The following is a 25,258-nucleotide window of genomic DNA, read 5'->3' as shown; positions in this document are numbered from 1 at the left end:
GGACACAGTTTTTTGGGCCTCTGTGGTTCTTAATGTTTAATATTTTGTGTTTTATTTGTTCGCTTTTTGCTGTTGGCAGAATTTGTTTTTTCTGCACAACTGGTTTATTTAGTGATGCTGCACGGAGTAGGGCCTTCCAGCCCTTTGAATCCCGCTACCCTGGAACCCCAACAACCCTGATTAATGCTAACTTAATCATGAAACAATTTACAATGGCCAATTAACCTACCTTGGTTTATAGGTTTAAAGAAAAATTTTAAAAAGCAAAATACAGAAATTTAATGAGAGAATTTCAGAGCTTAGAGATTTGCCAGCTGAAAGCCAAGAGTGTAAATAAAGGGAGCCTTTTCTGATTGGCTGCTGGTGTTCTACAGGAGTCAATGTTGGGACGTATTCTTTTTACGTTATATGTTAATGATCTGGATGATGGAATTGATGGCTTTGTGGCCAAGTTTGTAGACGATATGAAGATAAGTGGAGCAACAGGTACTGCTGAGGAAGCAGTGAGGCTACAGAGGACATAGATGGATTAAGGAATGAGCAGAGAAGTGGCAAATAGAATACAGTGTTAGAAAGTCATGCACATTGGTAGAAGGAACAATCTTCTAAATGGGCAGAAAATTCAAAAATCCAAGGTGCAAAGGGACTTGGGAGTCCTCGTGCAGGATTCCATAAAGGTTAACTTGCAGGTTAAGTTGGTGGTGAGGAAGGCAAATGCAATGTTAGCATTCTTTCCAAAGGTCTAAAGTATAAAAGCAAAGACATAATGATGAGGATGCAAGGCACCGGTGAAGCCTCACTTGAAGTATTGTGAGCAGTTTTGGGCACTTTAGCTGAGAAAGGATGAGCAAATATTGGAGAGGATTCAGAGGAGGTACACAAGACTGATTCCAGGAAAGAAAGGGTTATCATCTGAGGAACGTTTGATGGGTCTGGGCCTGTACTCACTGGAATTTAGAAGAATGTGGGGGAGGGATCTCATTGAAACCTATCGAATGTTGAAGGCCCTAAAGAGAATGGATGTGGAGAGGATGTTTCCTATAGTGGGGGATTCTAGGACCCTCAGAGTAGTGGGATGTCCATTTAGCATGGAGATGAGGAGATATTTCTTTGGTCAGTAGGTAGCATATTAGTGGAATTCGTTGCCATAGGTCACTCTGGAAGTCGGGTCATTGGGTATACTTAAGGCAGAGGTAGATAGGTTCTTGATTAGTCAGGGCATGAAAGGTTACAGGGAGAAGGCAGGGGGATGAATTTGAGAGAGAAAATATATCAGCCATGATAAAATGGTGCAGCAGAGTCGATGGGCCGAATGGCTCAATTCTGCTTCCATCTCTTATGGTCTATGGTCTTATGGCATGACCTTTAATAATGTAGCAGTTGGCCAGGACATTCAGCTGTTAAACAAGAGGTTGATGGTTTGAGCCTACCCAATGACTGTAAGATAGGGTTTTATTTTTTTTAAATTGGGTGGCATGGTAGCATAGTGGCTAAAGTAAAGCTATTACATCGCCAGCAGCCCGCTGCCTGTAAGGAGTTTGTGGGTTTCCTCTAGGTACTCCAGTTTCCCCCCACATTCCAAAGACATACAGGTCAGTAGAGGGATATATTTGGGCAGCATGGGCTTGTTAGGCCTGTTACCATGCTGTATCTCTAAAAAAAAAGTAACACTTAAATCCCTGAATGAACAAATTGATAATTGGTAAAGCACAGAAACCATGATAGGTTACAAAACAACAGTTTGCTTCCTAACGCAAACGCAAGCAAGCAGACCAGGCAGCATCTATAGGAAGAGGTACAGTTGACATTTCGGGCCTTTTTTTGTTTCTTAATATCATTTCCTTTCAGATTTTAATGTTTATAGATATATGGAAGGTGGAAATCATTGAAGAAATTGACTCAAAAGATAAGAATTTTAAAATTAAAAGATTGCTCAACAGATAGCAAGCAAAATTAAAGCCAAGCATCCAAACTGACAGATTTAATGAAATGTGGATTGTGTGTATACTACACATCGTAAACCTTACCACTTCTTTACAAAGCTTTATTTCATCTGATGATTTCACTATGTCCTCCATCACACTTAAAGCTCGATTTAAATATCCTGGCGTCCAGATCAGGGGCACTTTGGTGTAAACTGCATGGATTCCTTTATACACTTCAACTTTTCCTGTTAAGATAGAGCACTACTTCAGAAAATTGAAAAGTTACAGATAGATTTCTTTAGAGTTCAAAGCAATATACACTTAATTATCATTATCTGATTTGCTATTCTTAGATCCGAGGTTGGTTCCAGATCCCATCATCTAGTAGGCATCTAAACTTTGAGAAACAATCATTGTCAGTGTATGTGATCAGTTTTCAGACCATTGTTCTATTCTGTGCACTAAAAGAAGTAGTAAGTTATTGACACAGTTGCACTTTGAGATTTCAAAATCTGGCACTTCGAATGTTTGTTAACTAACATAATCTTCTTTTAGGTATTTAATGTCTTGTTACTGCACATGGAACATTATAGGACTCATTTATGTTTATTGAGCAGGCGTAACACAAACAACAGAAAGGATCTTAGTGCTACCTACATTTTTTGTTATCTGCAGGAAGTGAGTGCCCAACTCTCATGGATAATGGAGCTGGTTCTACATTCCTCATTAGATATACTGAAATAAAAAGTTACAAGAAACATACCAATGAATGCAAGACCCAAAAGCCGAGAGCTAAAACCAAATGTGTTGTTCTGCTTCAGCCCAAGCAAAAACAATGATGCACCAATATTTCGTTCATCTTCCAACTAGAAAATACAAAATTTGACACAAAAATCAGCATTGCATTTGGAAATATGTATATTGAAAGTAAGATATTTTGCTCATCAAATGGTTAGAATTTGGTTGGGTCAACAAAAATAAAACTTTTAAAAATCAGATTTTTTTAGGATTAGGTTTTCTTACATCATGCCTACATCACAAATCAAGTCAAGTTTGCAGTCATTTAACTATATTTCTGTATATAACGTATATAGAAACAAGATGTTTCTCTGAACCAGGGTGTAAAGCACAGCAGTACATGTAACACACGTAACACAGTAAAGATAAAATTTACAGGTGAATCTCTCATATATAACAAATTAAAGCTCACAAATGAAATATTGTAAGGTACAGAACAGATTAACCAGTGACACTTTGAAGGCAATGTGGCAGGGTGTTCAAAAGTCTAGTGGCCTGAGGGAAGAAAATGTTTCCCATCCTGACCATTCTTGTTTTTATACATTGGAGTCTCCAGCCTGATAGCATAAAGTTAAAGAGGATGCTGGATGGATTAGTGGGATCCTTAATAATACTCAGGGCCCTTGTTTGCAGCGCTCGTGATAAATGTCCCCAGTGGATGGTAGGGAGACTCCTATGATCTTCTCAGCTATTCTCACAGTCCTTTGTAGAGAGTTCTACTCAGTTCAAAAATTCAGTTTTTGGTATCCTCAAAACTAATAATTAGCACTTAAGTTTGCTCAAAAGAATATCTTGTATGCTCACTAAGCACTCCTATCCATACAGAAGAAAAAAATACCTTGCCAGAAACTCAAAAGTACCCAGTAACTCACATAAATGAAAAAAACTGATTGAAATGTTCTCAGGTCTATCAGTGGCCTCTGACTGAAATTCAGATGGGAATTAGTTGGAAAATAACTATGGAGCTCCATTAGACAACTCCAAAGATGCAGGTTGTGTACAATTGATATTTGAAAATTCAGAGTGTGGAATGTGGCCTAAATGTACTACTATAATATGAAAATGGAAGCTACCTTGCAGAAAAGACACCTCTAGTTTGAATATGCTACACATCAGTTGTGGAACTGTGCAATAAATCACATTAGCCTATTGATTTGGCAATACTGAGCTCACTAAATCTACAGACTGACATCATGGCACAGTATAAGGCCAAGATGAGTCATCATGAATCAGTGGAGGTCAGAGCCAAGGAAACCTCTATACCTCCAAATTATCTTAAAGCAGCTTTACATTTTAAATATTAACTTTCAATGAAAATAATTTCAAAAATATTAAAATGTGATATACAAAATTTCCTCATCCTGTTTCCACGGATGAGTTATAAGATTAGCAGATAAATTATATGCAAATTCAAAACAAAAACTACAAGTGAGATTAACAATAATCAAAGAATCTATAAATCAGGTTGTTGCAAACACTTAACTGATCGGGCAGCATATAAAGTTATTTCTGTAGCAACTTTAAAAACTAAGAAGATGTGTGGTATTTAATGTATTACATAGATTAAAAAGGTTCTTAATTCAGTAAACTCAGTTTGATTGGTGATAGTCAGGCACCATTGTTATTCTAATGAAACAATGACCGTGCACACAAAAGAAACTTAATAGGTAAGGATTTTAATATGCACTTTATTTATTTTTATTATCACCAAAAACTGGTTGCAAAGATTCTAAATTACAAATATAGTCAACTTAATGCTTTAATATTCAACTATTAGGCAGAGTAATATTGCTGACTTCCTCCAGCATTTTGTGTGTGTTGATTTGTTCTTGGAACATGCTTTTCATTTAAGGTTACCCAAGATAATTCTCGAATGACAGAAAAAGATAATCTCTTTGCTAATTGTCTTCCACAGACAATCAGAGACAAAGATGAACTGAAATGCAAAGTTCTAAAGAATAAAAAAAAAGTATGATGAGAAACCATACAATCATATAACAATTACAGCACGGAAACAGGCCATCTCGGCCCTTCTAGTGTGCCGAACTCTTACTCTCACCTAGTCCCACCGACCTGTACTCAGCCATAAACCTCCATTCCTTTCCTGTCCAAATATCTATCCAATTTAACTTTAAACGACAACATCGAACCTGCCGCAACCACTTCTGCTGGAAGCTCGTTCCACACAGCTACCACTCTCTGAGTAAAGAAGTTCCCCCTCATGTTACCCCTAAACTTTTGCCCTTTAACTCTCAACTCATGTCCTGTTGTTTGAATCTCCCCCATGCTCAATGGAAAAAGCCTATCCATGTCAACTCTATCAATCCCCCTCGTAATTTTAAACACCTCTATCAAGTCCCGCCTCAACCTTCTATATTCCAAAGAATAAAGACCTAACTTGTTCAACCTTTCTCTGTAACTTAGGAGATGAAACCCAAGCAACATTTTAGTAAATCTCCTCCGTACTCTCTCAGTTTTATTGACATCTTTCCTATAATTCGGTGACCAGCACTGTACACAATACTCCAAATTTGGCCTCACCAATGCCTCATACAATTTCAACATTACATCCCAGCTCCTATACTCAATCAACAGGAATTCTGCAGATGCTGGAAATTCAAGCAACACACATCAAAGTTGCTGGTGAATGCAGCAGGCCAGGCAGCATCTGTAGGAAGAGGTGCAGTCGACGTTTCTTCAGTTAGTCCTGACGAAGGGTCTTGGCCTGAAATGTCGACTGCACCTCTTCCTACAGATGCTGCCTGGCCTGCTGCGTTCACCAGCAACTTTGATGTGTGTTCCTATACTCAATGCTGTGATTAATAAAGGCCAGCAAACCAAAAGCTTTCTTCACCACCCTATCCACATGAGATTCCACCTTCAGGGAACTATGCACCATTATTCCTAGATCCCTCTGTTCTACAGCATTCTTCAATGCCCTACCATTTACCATGTATGTCCTATTTTGATTAGTCCTACCAAAATTAGTCCTCACATTTTTTAGCATTAAACTCCAACTGCCATCTTTCAGCCCACTCTTCTAACTGGCCTAAATCTCTCTGCAAGCTTTGAAAACCTACTTCATTATCCACAACGCCACCTTTCTTAGTATCATCTGCATACTTACTAATCCAATTTACCACCCCATCATCCAGATCATTAATATATATGACAAACAACATTGGACCCAGTACAGATCCCTGAGGCACACCACTACACACCGTCCTCCAATCTGACACACAGTTATCCACCACTACTCTCTGGCGGCTCCCATCCAACCACTGCTGAATCCATTTTACTACTTCGATATTAATGCTTAACGATTGAATCTTCCTAACTAACCTTCTGTGTGGAATCTTGTCAAAGGTCTTACTGAAGACCATATAGACAACATCCACCACTTTACCCTCGTCAACTTTCCTAGTAACCTCATCAAAAAATTCAATAAGATTTGTCAAACATGACCTTCCATGCACAAATCCATGTTGACTGTTCCTAATCAGACCCTGTCTATCCAGATAATTATATATACCATCTCTAAGAATACTTTCCATCAATTTACCCACCACTGACGTCAAACTCACAGGCCGATAAAACAAAAGCTTTCTAATTCCAAGTTATCTTTTATTTTATTTAGAGTGCTGGAGTTATACTGTAAATCTTAGAATCAGACCCTTCAGCCCAAATTGTCCATGCTGACCAAGTTGCCTACCTGAGATAGTCTATGTATGGCCCATATCCCTCTAAAGTTTTTCTATCCATGTGCCTATCCAACATCTGTTAAACATTGTAATTCAAGATTGTTTAATGTTATTTCCTGTACAGAAATGTAAAGGAGAACGAAATAATTACTACTCCAGATCTGATGCAGCACAAAAAAAGACCCACAAAAGATAAAGAACACAATAATAATAATAAAACACAATATAAATACACAAGAAGGATTATAAACATAGATTTTATATCCATAAAGTAATACAAAGCACAGGAGTATCTGTACATAAGGTGACTGACAGAAAATTATACGGTAGTGGTGATTGGGGGCATGGAAGGGTGGGTTAGTGGGTTGTGGTGTTGATCAGTTTTAGTGCTTGAGGAAAGTAACCGTTTTTGAGTCTAATAGTCCTGGCATGGGTGCTACATAGTTTCCTCCCTGATGGGAGTGCGACAAACAGTCCATGAGCAGGGTAGGTGGGATCCTTCATGATGTTAACAACAGGAATTCTGTAGATGCTGGAAATTCAAGCAACTTTGATGTGTGTTCCTTCATGATGTTACTGGCCTTTTTACAGCACCATTTGGTATATATGTCCTTGATGGGGTGTCGGCTGGTACCAGTGATGTGTTAGGCAGCAATTTTTGAAACCAGTGATGCACTATGTTAGGATGCTCCCTATTGCGCATCATAGAATGACGTGAGTATGGATGTACTGTACACACAGTCCAACTCTCTTTAGGCTAGTCAGTAAATATGGCCATTAGTGAGCTTTCTTGACTGTGTAGGATGTGCCTTCTACCATTTCCTCCCCTGAGAGCTTGTTCCACACAAACATTGGCTTGTCTGAAGCAGTGGCCCTTCAAGTCTCTTTTAAATTTAGCTTTGCTGCAAGGTTTCCTTACATTTTTGTTATACATACCAAGTCAAAAGTGAGGTGTTGCCAATTGCTTTTGCCTGGTAACAAAATCAGTAGTTAGAAAGATTTATATAACTTAATTTGCTATGATTTTGATTGTAATCCAAGCCTTGCCCTGCAAAGAAATTCAAAAAAATGCACTCAAGAATCAGAATTTTTATTGAAACCCTGAACTCTTTAGTTTATCTTCTATAATATTATCTGACATATTTCAGCCAGCAAATGTCCTGTAGCAATAATATATATTACATTTGAACAAGTGGAATTATTAAAATTGATCCATAATTGAAACAAAACCAATAAAAATGCAACACATTTTAGAGAGGGATCTATTCTTCCTTGTTTGCCTTTCAAATCTAATAAATCTGTCAGTATTAATCTGTCCACGCACGAAGTAAAAAGTATCATCGTCATTGCATGGAGAGAACAAAGAGAGATTTTAATTTTGATTATGCCACTTACTGGTTGCTTTCACACCACAATGAATTATGGAGTAATGCTCCGAGGAGCACAGCTCTATTTCAGGATCATAGGTACAAAAATATTAGAACTAGTAGATGAGATTGACATATACTGGAGCAGTGTGCAAAATGCATTTAAGCTTGTTTACTCAACCTTCAAGATTGCAGACTAAGGTTTTTTAAGTCAATCAATCCAGAATTTTACCTATAATACTGATAACAATCAAAATGCCTGAGTTCGGATACAGATCTGAAGCTCATCAGTATAAGAGATGCAAAACTACCTTTTCCAATTTATGAAACCTTTGTATATAGTCTCCTGAGATGGTGATGTGCCTCTCATATGAGATGTGGCAGTCTTGGGGGAACTCCCCTCGCCCGCAGAGTCACATCTGCCAGAAGTGCATGCGGCTGGGTGATATGGAAGACCGTGTAAGGAATCTGGAGCAGCAGCTGGATGACCTTCGACTCATAAGGGAGAATGAGGCAGTCATAGATGAGAGCTACAGGGAGGTAGTCACACCTAGGCTGTCGGAAGCAGGTCGTTGGGTGACAATCAGAGGGGGAAAGCAAAGGTGAGTAGACAGGCAGTGCAGAGCACCCCTGTAGCCATTTCCCTAAATAATAAGTATACCGTCCTGGATACTGTTGGCGGAGACAACTGACCAAGGGTGAGCCACGGTGGCAGGGCCTCCAGCACGGAGTCTGACCCTGTGGTGCAGAAGGGTGGGATGGAGAAGAGGAGAGCTGTCGTCATTGGGGACTCTATAGTCAGGGGAGCAGACGGGAGATTTTGTAGACATAAGAAGGACACCCATAAGGTTTGTTACCTCCTGGGTGTCAGGGTCTGGGATATCTCGACATCCTGGTACGAGAGAGGAAGTAACCAGAAGTCGTGATACATGTTGGCACCAATGACAAAGGCAGGAAGAGGGATGAGGTCCTGAAGTGTGAGTTTCGGGAACTAGGCAGAAGGCTGAAGAACAAGACCTCAAGGGTGGCGTTCTCAGGATTGCTGCCAGTGCTATGTAATAGTGATGGTAAGAATTGAAGGAGATGGTTGAGGAGTTGGTGTCACAGGCAGGGTTTTAGATTTTTGGATCATTGGGATCTCTTCTGGGGAAGGTGGGACCTGTACAGATTCGATGGGTTGCACCTGAACTCGAGGGGGAGCAATATCCTTGCAGGTAGGTTTACTAGCATGGTTCAGGAGGGTTTAAACTAATTTGCAAGGGGATGGGACCCAGAGCAATAGAGCAGTGGAAGAAGTGCATGGAGTAAAGCCAGATCTAACATATAAAGAGGCTTTGAGGGAAGAGAAGCAGAATAAATGGTGTAAAGACAGTAAGGTAGAAGGGCTGAAACTTGTGTACCTCAATGCAAGAGCATCAGGAACAAAGGTGATGAACTGAGAGCTTGGATACATACATGGAATTATGATGTAGTGTGGCCATTACAGAGACTTGGCTGGCACCAGGGCAGGAATGGATTCTCAATATTCCTGGATTTCAGTGCTTTAAAAGGGATAGAGAAGGGGGAAAAAGGGGAGGAGGGGTGGCATTACTGGTCAGGGATACTATTACAACTACAGAAAGGGTGAGTAATGTAGCAGGATCCTCTTTTGAGTCAGTATGGGTGGAAGTCAGGAACAGGAAGAGAGCAGGTACTCTATTGGGAGTATTCTATAGGCTCCCTGGTAGCAGCAGAGATACCGAGGAGCAGATTGGGAGGCAGATTGCGGAAAGGTACAAAAATAACAGGGTTGTTATCATGGGTGACTTTAACTTCCCTAATATTGATCGGCACCGGATTAGTTCCAATGGTTTAGATGGGGCAGAGTTTGTTAAGTGTGTCCGGTACAGATTCCTGTCACGGTATGTTGACAGGCCGACTAGGGGAAATGCCATACTAGATCTAGTATTAGGTAACGAACCGGGTCAGGTCACAGATCTCAAAGTGGGTGAGCATCTGGGGGAGAGTGACCACCGCTCCCTGGCCTTTAGCATTATCATGGAAAAGGATAGAATCAGAGAGGACAGGAACATTTTTAACTGGGGAAGGGCAAATTATGAGGCTATAAGACTAGAACTTGCGGGTGTGAATTGGGATGATGTTTTTGCAGGGAAATGTACTATGCACATGTGGTCGATGTTTAGGGATCTTGTGCAGCATGTTAGGGATAAATTTGTCCCAGCAAGGAAGATAAAGAATGGTAGGGTGAAGGAACCATGGGTGACAAGTGAGGTGGAAAATCTAGTCAGTTGGAAGAAGGCAGCATACATGAGGTTTAGGAAACAAGGATCAGATGGGTCTATTGAGGAATATTGGGTAGCAAGAAAGGAGCTTAAGAAGGGGCTGAGGAGAGCAAAAAGGGGGCATGAGAAAGCCTTGGCAAGTGGGGTAAAGGAAAACCCCAAGGCATTCTTCAATTATGTAAGGAACAAAAGGATGTCAGAAGTTAAGGTAGGACTGATTAGAGTAAGGCATTTGACAAGGTTCCACACGGTAGGCTTATTCAGAAAGTCAGAAGGTATGGGATCCAGGGAAGTTTGGCCAGGTGGATTTAGAATTAGCTAGCCTGCAGAAAGCAGAGGGTCGTGGTGGAGGGAGTACATTTGGATTGGAGGGTTGTGACCAGTGGTGTCCCACAAGGATCTGTTCTGGGACCTCTACTTTTCATGATTTTTATTAACGACCTGGATGTGGGGGTAGAAGGGTGGGTTGGCAAGTTTGCAGACGACACAAAGGTTGGTGGTGTTGTGGATAGTGTAGAGGATTGTTGAAGATTGCAGAGAAACATTGATAGGATGCAGAAGTGGGCTAAGAAGTGGCAGATGGAGTTCAACCCGGAGAAGTGTGAGGTGGTACACTTTGGAAGGTCAAACTCCAAGGCAGAGTACAAAGTAAATGGCAGGATACTTGGTATTGTGGAGGAGCAGAGGGATCTGGGGGTACATGTCCACAGATCCCTGAAAGTTGCCTCACAGGTAGATAGGGTAGTTAAGAAAGCTTATGGGGTGTTAGCTTTCATAAGTCAAGGGATAGAGTTTAAGAGTCGCAATGTAATGATGCAGCTCTATAAAACTCTGGTTTGGCCACACTTGGAGTACTGTGTCCAGTTCTGGTCGCTTCACTGGAAGGATGTGGAAGCATTGGAAAGGGTACAGAGGAGATCTACCAGGATGCTGCCTGGTTTAGAGAGTATGCATTAGGATCAGAGATTAAGGGAGCTAGGGCTTTACTCTTTGGAGAGAAAGAGGATGAGAGGAGACATGATAGAGGTATACAAGATATTAAGAATAGATAGAGTGGATAGCCAGCACCTCTTCCCCACTGCACCATTGCTCAGTACAAGAGGACATGGCTTTAAGGTAAGGGGTGGGAAGGTCAAGGGGGATATTAGAGGAAAGTTTTTTTACTCAGAGAGTGGTTGGTGCATGGAATGCACTGCCTGAGTCAGCGGTGGAGACATGTACACTAGTGGAATTTAAGGGACTACTAGACAGGTATATGTTAGAATTTAAGGTGGAGGGTTATATGGGAGGCAGGGTTTAAGAGTTGGCACAACATTGTGGGCTGAAGGGCCTGTATGTGCTGTACTATTCTATGTTCTATATGTTCTATAGTGGTCTAGTAACTCAATCGGATGCTGCTAATATCTTCTGTTCAACATAGGTTAAAACTTTGGAGTAGAATACAACTAAAATTCAGTAACAAAATTGTGCCGATCTGGAATTTCCTGTCACAAATCCTGCTTGTGTGGAACAGTTTATTTCCTTATCGGCTACACAGGTAATACTGCAATTTCCATGACAGCTTGTTTTTTTACTGCAAGAAATTTGTTCACTTATTCTAAAGCACACTTGTCTTTGTGTACCAGGTTTTAACAGCACTAGGTAGGTAGGCAGACCTACCTAGGACCTACCTTAACACCAGGAAGGTAGGCAGAGGGGGAGGCGTGGCTTTATTGGTAAGATATGATATTAAATCATTAGAAAGAGGTGATATAGGATCGGAAGGTGCAGAATCTCCATGCGTTGAGCTAAGAAATAGCTTGGGGTAAAAGGACCCTGATGGCAGTTACTTATAGGCCTCCAAACAGCTGCAGGGATGTGGATTACAAATTACAACTGGAAATAGAAAAGGCTTGTCAGAAGGGCAGTGTTATGATAATTGTGGGGGATTTTAACATGCGAGTGGATTGGGAAAATCAGGTCGGCACTGGATCTCAAGAGAGAGAATTTGTAGAATATCTGCCAGATGGCTTTTTAGAACAGCTTGTTGTTGAGCCCACTAGGGGATCGACTGTACTGGTTTGGGTATTGTGTAATGAACCGGAGGTGATTAGAGAGATTGAGGTGAAGGAACCCTTAGGAGACAGTCATCATAACATCATTGAGTTCACTGTGAAATTTGAAAAAGAGAAGCCGAAATCTGATGTGTCGGTATTTCAGTGGAGTAAAGGAAATTACAGGGGCATGAGGAGGAACTGGCCAAAGTTGACTGGAAAGGGACACTGGCGGGAAAGACGGCAGAGCAGCAGTGGCTGGAGTTTATGCGAGAAGTGAGGAAGGTGCAAGACAAGTATATTCCAAAAATAAGAAATTTTCGAGTGGAAAAAGGATGCAACCGTGGTTGACAAGAGAAGTCAAAGCCAAAGTCAAAGCAAAGGAGAGGGCATACAAGGAAGCAAAAATTAGTGGGAAGACAGAGGACTGGGAAGTTTTTAAAACCTTACAAAAAGAAACCAAGAAGGTCATTAAGAGGGAAAAGATTAACTATGAAAGGAAGCTAGCAAATAATATCAAAGAGGATACTAAAAGCTTTATCAAGTATATAAAGAGTAAAAGACAGGTGAGAGTAGATATAGGACCGATAGAAAATGATGCTGGAGAAGTTGTAATGGGAGATAAGGAGATGGCAGAGGAACTGAACGAGTATTTTGCATCAGTCTTCACTGAGGAAGACATCAGCACTACACCAGACACTCAAGGGTGGCAGGGAAGAGAAGTGTGCGCAGTCACAATTATGACAGAGAAAGTACTCAGGAAGCTGAATAGTCTAAAGGTAGATAAATCTCCCGGACCAGATGGAATGCACCCGCATGTTTTGAAGGAAGTAGCTGTGGAGATTGCGGAGGCATTAGCGATAATCTTTCAAAAGTCGATAGATTCTGGCATGGTTCCAGAGGACTGGAAGATTGCAAATGTCACTCCGCTATTTAAGAAGGGGGCAAGGAAGCAAAAAGGAAATTATAGACCTGTTAGCTTGACATCGGTGGTTGGGAAGTTGTTGGAGTCGATTGTCAAGGATGAGGTTACAGAGTACCTGGAGGCATATGACAAGATAGGCAGAACTCAGCATGGACTCCTTAAAGGAAAATCCTGCCTGACAAACCTATTACAATTTTTTGAGGAAATTACCAGTAGGCAAGATAAGGGAGATGCAGTGGATGTTGTATATTTGGATTTTCAGAAGGCTTTTGACAAGGTGCCACACACGAGGCTACTTAACAAGATAAGAGCCCATGGAATTATGGGAAAGTTACATACGAGGATGGAGTGTTGGCTGATTGGCAGGAAACAGAGAGTGGGAATAAAGGGATCCTATTCTGGTTGGCTGCCGGTTATCAGTGGTGTTCCACAGGGGTCCGTGTTGGGGCCGCTTCTTTTTATATTATACATCAACGATTTGGATTATGGAATAGGTGGCTTTGTGGCTAAGTTTGCTGACGATACGAAGATATGTGGAGGGGCCAGTAGTGCTAAGGAAATGGAGAGTCTGCAGAGAGACTTGGATAGATTGGAAGAATGGGCAGAGAAGTGGCAAATGAAGTACAATGTTAGAAAGTGTATGGTTATGCACTTTGGCAGAAAAAATAAATGGGCAGACTATTATTTAAATGGAGAAAGAATTCAAAGTTCTGAGATGCAATGGGACTTGGGAGTCCTCCTACAGGATACCCTTAAAGTTAACCTCCAGGTTGAGTCAGTAGTAAAGAAGGCCAATGCAATGTTGGCATTCATTTCCAGAGGAATAGAGTATAGGAGCAGGGATATGATGTTGAGGCTCTATAAGGTGCTGGTGAGACCTCACTTGGAGAACTGTGGGCAGTTTTGCCCTCCTTATTTAAGAAAGGATGTGCTGACGTTGGAGAGGGTACAGAGAAGATTCACTAGAATGATTCCAGGAATGAGAGGGTTAACATATGAGGAACGTTTGTCCTCTCTTGGACTGTATTCCTTGGAGTTTAGAAGAATGAGGGGAGGTCTCATAAAAACATTTCGAATGTTGAAAGGCATGGACAGAGTGGATGCGGCAAAGTTGTTTCCCATGATGGGGGAGTCTAGTACGAGAGGACATGACTTAAGGAATGAAGGGTGCTCATTCAGAACAGAGATGCGAAGAAATTTTTTTTTAGCCAGAGGGTGGTGAATCTATGGAATTTGTTGCCACGGGCAGCAGTGGAGGCCAAGTCATTGGGTGTATTTAAGGCAGAGATTGATAGGTATCTGAGTAGCCAGGGCATCAAAGGTTATGGTGAAAAGGCAGGGGAGTGGGAGTAAATGGGTGAATGGATTAGCTCATGATAAAATGGCAGAGCAGACTCGATGGGCCGAATGGCCGACATCTGCTCCTTTGTCTTATGGTCTTATTCACTCTGTAGTGGTGCACTTCAAAGGAGGCTTCCATAAGCAGGTCCCAATCTGGCATTGGGAACACAAACTGAGCTCTCCTTCAAATCCATTCACCTAATCTTTTCCCTACATTGTTCAACCCCATGCTCAAATCTACCATATGTGACCAGTGCCTGACTGCCTCCTTTCATACTCCAACTTCCTGACCTCAGTCACCCAAAGAAACCCTTGTTACATCTGGTCACAAACAAACCCAAACTCACCACTTGCTCCCCTAAATTGACCATCAATTACAGCCCCCAAAATTCACCACCTTCCTCCCTTGCTCGATTGAAAGTGACAGGGCCCCTATTCACTGCAGCCCATGCTCCATATACTGATTGCGTGCTTGGATTTTCAAGCAGGAGACTCATGACTAAAATAATTAAAACATATATATGGATGTTGATGGATTTTTTAAACAAATGCTTTCAATAAAAATAGTTTGTCACAAAGTGAATTTCTTTCACCATCTCTCAAATGCTAGATTGTTTTTATTTTACCACTGCAATGGTCTCAGTTATCTCAGTAAAGCATAGAAACAGACCACTTGGCTTAACTTAATCATGCCTCCATTCACAAGTTACAACCCTCCTCCCAACTTTTCTTCAACTAAGCCTATCTCTGTTCTGTTCTGTTTTCTCTCATGTGCTTATCTGGCTTCTCTTTCGGCATGTCATCTTCCACTTTATGCAAGATTACAAAGGCATACAAAAGATTTAATACATTTTCATATATCAGCCAAAATGTAATTTATTAATGAAAGCGGAGACATGTGCAGAATTTAAATTCTCAAGGTTGAACATAAGTTCCTGTTTAACTTGTCATCCATGCCAACCACATAATAAGAAATAGTATGTAATTTTGCACAGAGAGAGAAATTTCAATTTATTTTACCTTCAGTTCTGGTTTAGTGTGCAGATATTTATATAGAACATAGAGGGAAAGAAGCTGCGTGCATTTCTCATCAAACATTTCCTGGAGCATCAGTTCATTGACAACAGCAAGGGCATCTGGAAAGACAACGGCAGTTTTATGTGCCATCCTCAGTCAACTTGGATGCAAAATATTTTTAATTGAAGCATAATGCATTTCTTGCATTTTATTGATTAGACACACACATACACAATAGAAGAACATTATAAATCCACTGCAGTCATTAAATATTAAAATGACAATGGAAATGCTTTGTGATTCTCAATGACTAACTTTGCCTAATGAGGGTGCCTCATTATAGCTATTGCAATCAGATTTCCAGACTTTTTGTGCAAAGGAAACCAATTACAGTAATGGTGCAGGTAAAAAAAAAAATGGCTCAGAACCATTAAGGTCCATTTAAAAACCGGGAAACTTTCACATGGCTCACTAAAAATTTCATAATCCTCAGACAAGTAACTTTCATGAATATTTGATTGGTAGGGTAGCTGCAAGGTACAACTAACTGCAAAGACATACACTCAGTGGCCACCTTATCAGGTACACCTGCTCGTTAATGCACATATCTAATCAGTCAAGCATGTAGCAGCAACCCAATGCATAAAAATATGCGGACATGAGCAGGAGATTCAGTTGTTGTTCAGTCCAAACATCAGAATGTGGAAGAAGCATGATCCAAGTGATATTGACCATGGAATGATTGTTGGTGCCAGACAGGTGGTTTGAGTTTCTCAGAAACTGCTGATCTGGGATTTTCTCTAGAGTTTATAGAGAATGGTGTGAAAAACAAAAATACATCCAATGACTGAAAATGCCCTGTTAATGAGAGAGTTCAGAGGAGAATAGCCAGACTGGTTCAAGTGGACAGGAAGTCAAAAGTAACACAAATAAACACATGTTACAGCAGTGGTGTGCAGAAGAGCACTTCAGAATGCAGAGAATGTCAAACCTTGAAATGGATGGGCTATAGTATAGCATCATCAGACCATGAACATCCATAGAAACCATAGAAAAACTACAGCACAGAAACAGGCCTTTTGGCCCTTTTTGGCTGTGCTAAACCATTTTCTGCCTAGTCCCACTGACCTGCACACGGACCATATCCCTCCATACACCTCCCATCCATGTATCTGTCCAATTTATTCTTAAATGTTAAAAAAGAACCCGCATTTACCACCTCGTCTGGCAGCTCATTCCATACTCCCACCACTCTCTGTGTGAAGAAGCACCCCCTAATGTTCCCTTTAAACTTTTCCCCCCTCACCCTTAACCCATGTCCTCTGGTTTTTTTCTCCCCTTGTCTCAGTGGAAAAAGCCTGCTTGCATTCACTCTATCTATACCCATCATAATTTTATATACCTCTATCAAATCTCCCCTCCTTCTTCTACGCTCCAGGGAATAAAGTCCTAACCTATCCAACCTTTCTCTGTAACTGAGTTTCTCAAGTCCTGGCAACATTCTTGTAAACCTTCTCTGCACCCTTTCAACCTTATTTATATCCTTCCTGTAATTTGGTGACCAAAACTGAACACAATACTCCAGATTCGGCCTCACCAATGCCTTATACAACCTCATCATAACATTCCAGCTCTTATACTCAATACTTTGATAAGGGTATCCACTCAGTGGTGACTTTATTATGTACAGGAGGTACCTAATAAAATGGCCCCTGAGTGTATATTTCGATTATCCAATTTAGATGAAAAGGAGGATGACAATCAACAACAGTAAATTTGTTTTCAAGTAAAAATGAAGGAAAAAAGTTCAAGTCTTCCTGATAGGATCTTGCAACATATTAACCTCAGTTGACCAAAAGGATACAGCTGGGTGGGGGACGCCTCAGATACAAATTTAAAAAACATGAAACGGCAGCCTGATCTATCAAACCTATTTCATATGCCATTATCTCCAACCTGATGGCATGAACATCGATTTCCCAAACTTCCAGTAATGACACCTCCCACTTTCAGCATTCCCCATCTTCTTTCCCTCTCTCACCTTATCTCCTTGCCTATCCATCGCCTCCCTAGGGTGCTGCTCCCCACTCTTCTTTCTTCCATGGCCTTCTGTCCTTTCCTATCACACTCCCCTATCTCCAGCCCTGTATCTCTCTTTCACCGATCAACTTCTCAGCTCTTTACTTCATTCCGCCCCCTCCCGGTTTCTCCTATCACCTTGTGTTTCTCTCTCCCCTCCCCCATCTTTTAAATCTACTCTTTTTTTTTCTCCAGTCCTGCCAAAGGGTCTCGGCCCAAAACATCGACTGTACTTTTTTTTCCATAGATGCTGCCTGGCCTGCTGAGTTCCTCCAGCATTTTGTGTGTTTCATACACCATGATGACGACCATGATTAATAAGTCTACCAACAGGAACTAAGATATTGACACTGTAGGATGATACCACCATTCAAACAGGAAAACGTCCCAGTGACAAAAATTCCAAAATGGCTACCAGATCTAAACCAGTACAAGAGTATGAGAGAGGAACTCATTGTACCTCTCTCCAATGGAAAGGGATATTGATCTTTGGAAGTGTGCCCATTAGTGATTTGACACTTAATTACTTGAATACATGGCTTATCAATGGCAGGAATATACCATAATGATGCTATTTCATTTCAAAGTTACATTTTAACACATTTTAAAAATTTCTGTGCAATAAAAATAGACAAAAAGATTGGCAGTACTTTTCCTTAAACTCAACAATTGTTGTACATCTGGAAATATAGACCCACAATTCCTTGAAAGTGGCAACACAGGTAGAGAGGGTCATAAAGAGAGCTTTTGGCTAATTGGGCTTCATAAATCAAGGTATTGAGTACAGGAGTTGGAGTGTTGCGTTCAAGTTGTACAAGATGTTGTTGAGGCCAAATATGGAATATTGTGTACAGTTTTGGTCACCCACCTACTTGAAAGATATCAATAAGATTGAAAGAGTGCAGAGAAAATTCACAAGAATGTTGCTGGGACTTAAGGACTTGAGTTATAGGGAAAGGTTAAATAGGTTAGGACTTAATTCCCTGAAACATAGGAAAATGAGGGGAGATTTGATAGAGGTATACAAAATTAAGAGGGGTATAGAAAGGGTAAATGAAAGCAGGCACCCCCCCCCCCCAGGTTTGGGTGAGACAAGAACTAAAGATCATAGGTTAAGGGAGAAAGATGAAGTATTTAAAGGGAACCTGAGGGGAAACGTCTTCAGTCAGAAGGTGGTGCAAGTGTGGAAGAGGTGGTTGTGAGTTTAATTGCAACATTTAAGAGTAGTTTCGATAGTACATGGATGGGAGGGATATGGAAGGCTATAGTCCTGGTGTGGATCAATAGGACTGTGCAGAATAACAGTTCAGCATAGACTAGATGGGCCAAAGGGCCAGTTTCTGTGCTGTAATGCTTTATGCCTCTACAATTCTATACATTTATTCTCAATCAACTTTTCTTACTTACTTGTAAAGTCTCCCTCCTTGATGAAAGAATCCATGAGTAAATTTGCTGTAAAGTTATCTGGAAAAATTCCATATTGTACCTGTAAATAGATTTACAAATTATGGATTTACAAGAGGAAAATAAAATCTTCAATGTCAAAAGCAGAACACCTTTGACTTTTTTTCCCTTTAAAGATGCATAATGTCTATTGAATATTTCTCTTTAATTTAATATAGGATACAACAGAACAACAATTTGTTTTTATATTACACCACCACTGTGCCAAGTTGTCCAATTGTATATCACAAAAGGAGTTATAGGGACAGGTAAACCCCGTATGGGAACAAAGAGGTAGTTACTTTTAGAATGACATTGAGCTAGAGCATTAGCCATAATCTTGAAGGGTGCAGTAGACATAAATTAGTCAACTCCTACTCCAGTTTCTTATGGAAATCTCAAAGCAGGTGCCTCTTCTGAAAAATATGAAGCATTTATATAAAACAAGAGGACCATGAGCCTTTGGAACATCACAAAAAACCAGCCTCTCCAGTATGGATCTTGCAGTCAAATTTGATCCTTTTTATCTGCTGAGGGAGTTTTCTGCCATAATCCTGATAGCAGTGTACAGTCCTCCTCGGGCCAACGTCAGGAGGAGCTGAGCAGCATAATCAGCAGGCACAAAACTGTGTGCCTGATGCCTTCCTAATCATTGCAGGGAATTTCAACCAGTCCAGCTTGAAAAAATCTCTGAACAAGTGCCATCAACATTTTATCTGTGGAACCAGAGCAGCCAATATCGTTGACCACTGTTAATCAGAAATGGTTACTGTGCCATCCCATGGCCACACTGGGAAAGTCTGATAACCTGACTGTACTTCTACTCCCAGCATACAAGCAGAGACTAAAGACTGCAACACCGGTGGTGAGGACCAAGAAGTGTTGTCAAGGGACACAGAGGAGTTCTTAACAGGACCACTTTGAGCAGCTTGACCAGACAATACTCAGGGACCCATCCTTGAATCTGAATGAACATGCCACAGTTGTCATTGACTTAATCATCACCTGTGTGGATGAGTGTGTACCTCCAGACATACCCAAACCAAAAGCCATGGATGAACCAGGAGATTTGTAGTCTGCTGAGGGCTAGATCTGTGGCATTCAACACTGGTGATCCAGAATTATACAAGAATTTCAGGTACAACCTACAGAAGACTATTTTAAGAGCCAAAAAAAAAAACAATTCCACTTGTAGTTAAAGATGGAATGGGATATATGTCAGCTCTGGCAGGGTTTGCAGGCCATTACTTCTTACAAAGTAAAACATAACACTATGAATGGGTTTGATGCTTCACTTCCAGATGAGCTCAATGCCTTTTATGCATGAAGTATAAAACTACACCTGTGCAAATCTCTGCAACATCTGACGAGATTTGACTTTGTCTCGAAAGCTGACTTTAGAACATCTTTCAAGAGGGTGAACCCTTGCAAGGCTTCAGGCCCTAATGGTGTACCCGGTAGGGCTCTGAAAGTCTGTGCCAACCAAATGGTGGGAATGTTCAATCTCCTACTGCTGCAGTTGGAGGTTTCCACCTGATTCAAAAGGCCAACATTCCCAAGAAGAGCAGGGTGAGCTGCCTCAAATACTATCGCCCAGTGGCACTCATATCTACTGTGATGAAGTGCCTTGAGAGGTTGGTCATGGCTAGAATCAATTCCTGCTTAAGCAAGGATGTGGACCTGCTGCAGATTGCCTATCACTACAGTAAGTCTATAGTAAATTCAATCTCACTGGCTCTGCACTCCACCTTGGATCACCTAAACAACAGCAATATCTACGTCAGCCTACCGTTTATTGATTACAGCTCAGCATTCAACACAATTATACCCACAGTTCTCATCCTCTAATCTCCAAAATGTGGGCCTCTGTACCTTCCTCTGCAACTGGATACTTGACTTCCTCACTGGGTGACCAGTGTCTATGTGAATCAGAACATCTCCTCCTCGTTGACAAACACTGACGCACCTAAGCAGTGTGCTTAGCCCACTGCTCTCCTCTCTGTACATCCACATCTGTGTGGCTCGGCACAGGTCAAAAGTCACCTATAAATTTTCAGACGACACTATTGTTGGCCGAATTTCAGAAAGTCAACGAGTTCTGCATGTCATTGATGACTGCATTGGTGCTGTTTCCTGCACGCATGCAGAACTTGTTGACCTTGTTAACTTTGCCTCCAACTTTCACCCTGCCCTCAAGTTTACCTGGTCCATTTCCGACACCTCCCTCTCCTTTCTAGATCTTTCTGTCTCTGTCTCTGGAGACAGCTTATCCACTGATTTCTACTATAAGCCTACTGACTCTCACAGCTATCTGGACTATTCCTCTTCTCACCCTGTCTCTTGCAAAAACGCCATCCCCTTCTCGCAATTCCTCCATCTCCACCGCATCTGCTCTCAGGATGAGGCTTTTCATTCTAGGATGAGGGAGATGTCTTCCTTTTTTAAAGAAAGGGGCTTCCCTTCCTCCACTATCAACTCTGCTCTTAAACGCATTCTCCGCCATTTCACGTATATCTGCTCTCACTCCATCCTCCCGCCACCCCACTAGGAATAGGGTTCCCCTGGTCCTCACCTACCACCCTACCAGCTTCCGGGTCCAACATATTATTCTCCGTAACTTCCGCCACCTCCAACGGGATCCCACCACTAAGCACATCTTTCCCTCCCCCCCCCTGCATTCCGCAGGGATCGCTCCCTACACAACTCCCTTGTCCATTCATCCCCCCATCCCTCCCCACTGATCTCCCTCCTGGCACTTATCCGTGTAAGCAGAACAAGTGCTACACATGCCCTTACACTTCCTCCCTTACCACCATTCAGGGCCCCAAACAGTCCTTCCAGGTGAGGCAACACTTCACCTGTGAGTCGACTGGGGTGATATACTGCGTCCGGTGCTCCCGATGTGGCCTTTTATATATTGGCGAGACCCGACGCAGACTGGGAGACCGCTTTGCTGAACATCTACGCTCTGTCCGCCAGAGAAGGCAGGATCTCCCAGTGGCCACACATTTTAATTCCACATCCCATTCCCATTCTGACATGTCTATCCACGGCCTCCTCTACTGTAAAGATGAAGCCACACTCAGATTGGAGGAACAACACCTTATATTCCGTCTGGGTAGCCTCCAACCTGATGGCATGAACATTGACTTCTCTAATTTCCGCTAAGGCCCCTCCTCCCTCTCGTACCCCATCTGTTACTTATTTTTATGCACACATTCTTTCTCTCACTCTCCTTTTTCTCCCTCTGTCCCTCTGAATATACCTCTTGCCCATCCTCTGGGTGCCCCCCCCCTTGTCTTTCTTCCCAGACCTCCTGTCCCATGATCCTCTCGTATCCCCTTTTGCCTATCACCTGTCCAGCTCTTGGCTCCATCCCTCCCCCTCCTGTCTTCTCCTATCATTTTGGATCTCCCCCTCCCCCTCCAACTTTCAAATCCCTTACTCACTCTTCCTTCAGTTAGTCCTGACGAAGGGTCTCGGCCTGAAACGTCGACTGTACCTCTTCCTACAGATGCTGCTTGGCCTGCTGCGTTCACCAGCAACTTTGATGTGTGTTGCTTGAATTTCCAGCATCTGCAGAATTCCTGTTGTTCAAGTTCCTGGGTGTCCACATCTATGAAGATCTATCCAGAGCCCAAAGAAGGCACGACAACAGCTTTATTTCATTAGGAGTTTGAGGAGACTTGTTATGTTACCAAAGATGCTCGCAAATTTCTACAAATGTATCGTGGACAGCATTCTAACTGGTTGCAATATTGAATGGTATGGAGGGACCACTGCACAGCATTGGAAAAAGCTGCCGAAAATTGTAAATTCAGCCAGCTCCATCATGGCACTAGCATCCCCAAGCATCGAGGATATCTTCAAAAGACGATGTCTCAAAAGGCAGCATTCATCTCTCAGGACATGCCCTCTCCTTATTGCTACCATCAAGGAGGTGGTTCAGGAGCTTGAAGACACACACTCAATGTTTCAGGAATGGCTTCTTCCCCTCTGCCACCAGATCTTTGGGAATGTACAATGAACCCTGAACACTACTTCACTATTTTTCCCTCTTTCTATGAACTACTTATTTATTTTTATACAGTATATACTTATTGTAATTTACAGTAGTTTATTATGTATTACAATAAACTGCTGTTGCAAAATAATAAACTTCACAAAATATACCAGTGATATTAAATTTGATTCTGATTCTGGACTCTGTCTATACTCTTTGATGCCTCAGTAAAGCAGCCAACATAATCAAAAACTCCTCTCATTCTGGACGTTTTCTCTTTTCTCCCTCTTCACATTGGGCAGAAAATATGAAAGTCTGAAAGCACTCACCTCCAGACTCAGGGACACCTTCTATCTGCTGTTATAAGATTAGTGAATAGACCTCTTGTACCCTAAGATGGGCTCTAGACAACACAACCAACCATATCATGGCCTTGCACCTCATTGTCTGCTGCAAAGTACTCCCTCTGTAACTGTAACACTTAATTCTTCATAAGGATGCGAAACAAAATTGTTCAATGTATCTCAGTCCAAGTAACAATAATAAACCAATTTATCAAATACACTTCCTCAAAGGACAGTGGAAACAGAACTACAGTATTGAATATTTTTCACCATTCTTTATTCTTGTTTCACCATGATATTCTTTAGCCCCTTGCACAGCAGGTAAACAGATGCCTGAGATGACAGTGGATGATGGTTTAACACAGTTAGATGGAATTACAGAGTTAAGCTTACAGGCAGATCAGCCACCATCTTCTTTAAGCACAAATCAGACTTGAAGGGTGAAGCGGCCTACTCTTTTCCCAATTCATATATTTGCAGGTATCCCTGGCTTTAAAAATATAGGTGTTTGAAGCCTCTGCGACCCAAAGTGAAGAAAATCTCATTTTCAGTGTATGAACACTTATTTTTAAACAGAGACTCTTCATTCTAGATTCTTCCACAAGAAAAAATAACATCTTAATAAGTACTTTATTGATCCTGAGTGAGAAATTAGCTACAGCAGAAACATTTAAAAACACACTTTGCAATAATAATAATAATAAATAATAATATTAACTAAGAATTAAATACAGAATAATAATATACACACTAATAATTTACTAATGTGCAATACTGTGCAATAATATTGTACAAAATAATAAAACAAAGAGCATTGTACTATGATGTTTGTTCTTCTGTTGTGCAGAGATGAACTGTTGTATATGCTTATTGCATTTGGGAGGAAAGATTTTCTGTAACGATTCTTGTGACAGTGGAGCTGAATGAGTCTGCTCGAAAGGGTGTTCCACCGCTTATTCAGTAGGTCCTCGAGAGGATGTGACTGATTGTCTATTATGGATAACAGTTTGTTTAGTGACCTCCTCTCCACCACTAACACAAAAGAGTCCGAGTTGTAGCCAAGGATGGATCCAGCCTTTTTGATGATTATTTAATCTTTGTGCATCACCAGCACGGATACTGTCCCCTCAACATAAAGCCGCAAAGAAGACTGTACTCACTACAACAGACTGGTAAAAGATCTCCAACATCCTGCTGCATGCATTGAGGGATCTCAGCTTCCTTAGAAAATAGAGTCTGCTCACCCCCTTCTTGTAAACAGCCTTGGTGTTAGTTTTCCAGTCAAGTCTGTTGTCGAGGTGAACACCCAAGTAATTGCACATCCACCTTGCCAAGACACTTTAGGATTTAAAAATCTTAGCAAAATTCACATGCAGGATAATATCTTTGCTGGGCTCACTGGGCTAACTGGTGTTGCAGCCTGTCTCTAATGGTAGCTGGCACTCAGAACTCCAGTGACAATAGTAACTTAATTACATGCTACTTCCAAATTCAGACTACTGTCAGCAGCATTTCAATAAAACAAATGAAGCAGCACTTTTTCCAAGACATTCAACTCTAACAACCATACTAGGCAATCCTTTCTGATTGTATTGATTCATTGTTAGAGGAGTTATACTCAGTGTCAGAAGCAATCTCAGCTCAAGTTAAATTGCATTTGTCAAGGTCAATTTCATTAACTGAACATATACCATTGTGATTCTTGCTGGGGACAAAATTATTCAAAAAGTCTACTAAAAAGGCATAATAACGTATTTAACAAGACATTTTCAACAGCTACAGATGAAGGTCACCCACAAAGCATTTTCTGCTGCACTGCAATGCCCTCCAATGATAAAGATAAAGATTCATGATGAGACACTTCTCCTGTATGCTTCCAAGATCTGGACGATCTATATCTGAAAAGTCACTACCAACATTGTCCTCATGAAATTATCCAAATTCAGAATCTGAATCAGGTTTAATATCACTGGCATATATCGTGAAATATGTTGTTATGT

At 41.3% G+C, this 25,258-nt stretch overlaps 1 protein-coding gene across 2 annotated transcripts in view; it reads right to left on the bottom strand.

The window, feature by feature from the left end:
* mrps27 (mitochondrial ribosomal protein S27) overlaps positions 1 to 25,258 on the bottom strand; it is a 218,909-nt gene that overhangs the window by 21,349 nt on the left and 172,302 nt on the right. For both annotated transcript variants that reach the window (XM_072257947.1, XM_072257946.1), the window contains exons 6-9: positions 18,876 to 18,954; positions 15,393 to 15,508; positions 2,689 to 2,791; positions 2,028 to 2,170 (exon numbers count right to left, since the gene is read on the bottom strand). In XM_072257947.1, coding sequence (XP_072114048.1) covers positions 2,028 to 2,170; positions 2,689 to 2,791; positions 15,393 to 15,508; positions 18,876 to 18,954 — 441 coding nt within the window. The remainder of the gene's footprint in view (positions 1 to 2,027; positions 2,171 to 2,688; positions 2,792 to 15,392; positions 15,509 to 18,875; positions 18,955 to 25,258) is intronic.

Source organism: Mobula birostris, chromosome 5 (genome assembly GCF_030028105.1).
Source record: "Mobula birostris isolate sMobBir1 chromosome 5, sMobBir1.hap1, whole genome shotgun sequence".
NCBI classification, from domain to species: Eukaryota; Metazoa; Chordata; class Chondrichthyes; order Myliobatiformes; family Myliobatidae; genus Mobula; species Mobula birostris.
Note: the sequence above shows the minus strand (reverse complement) of the source record. Positions and strands in the feature narration are given on the sequence as shown.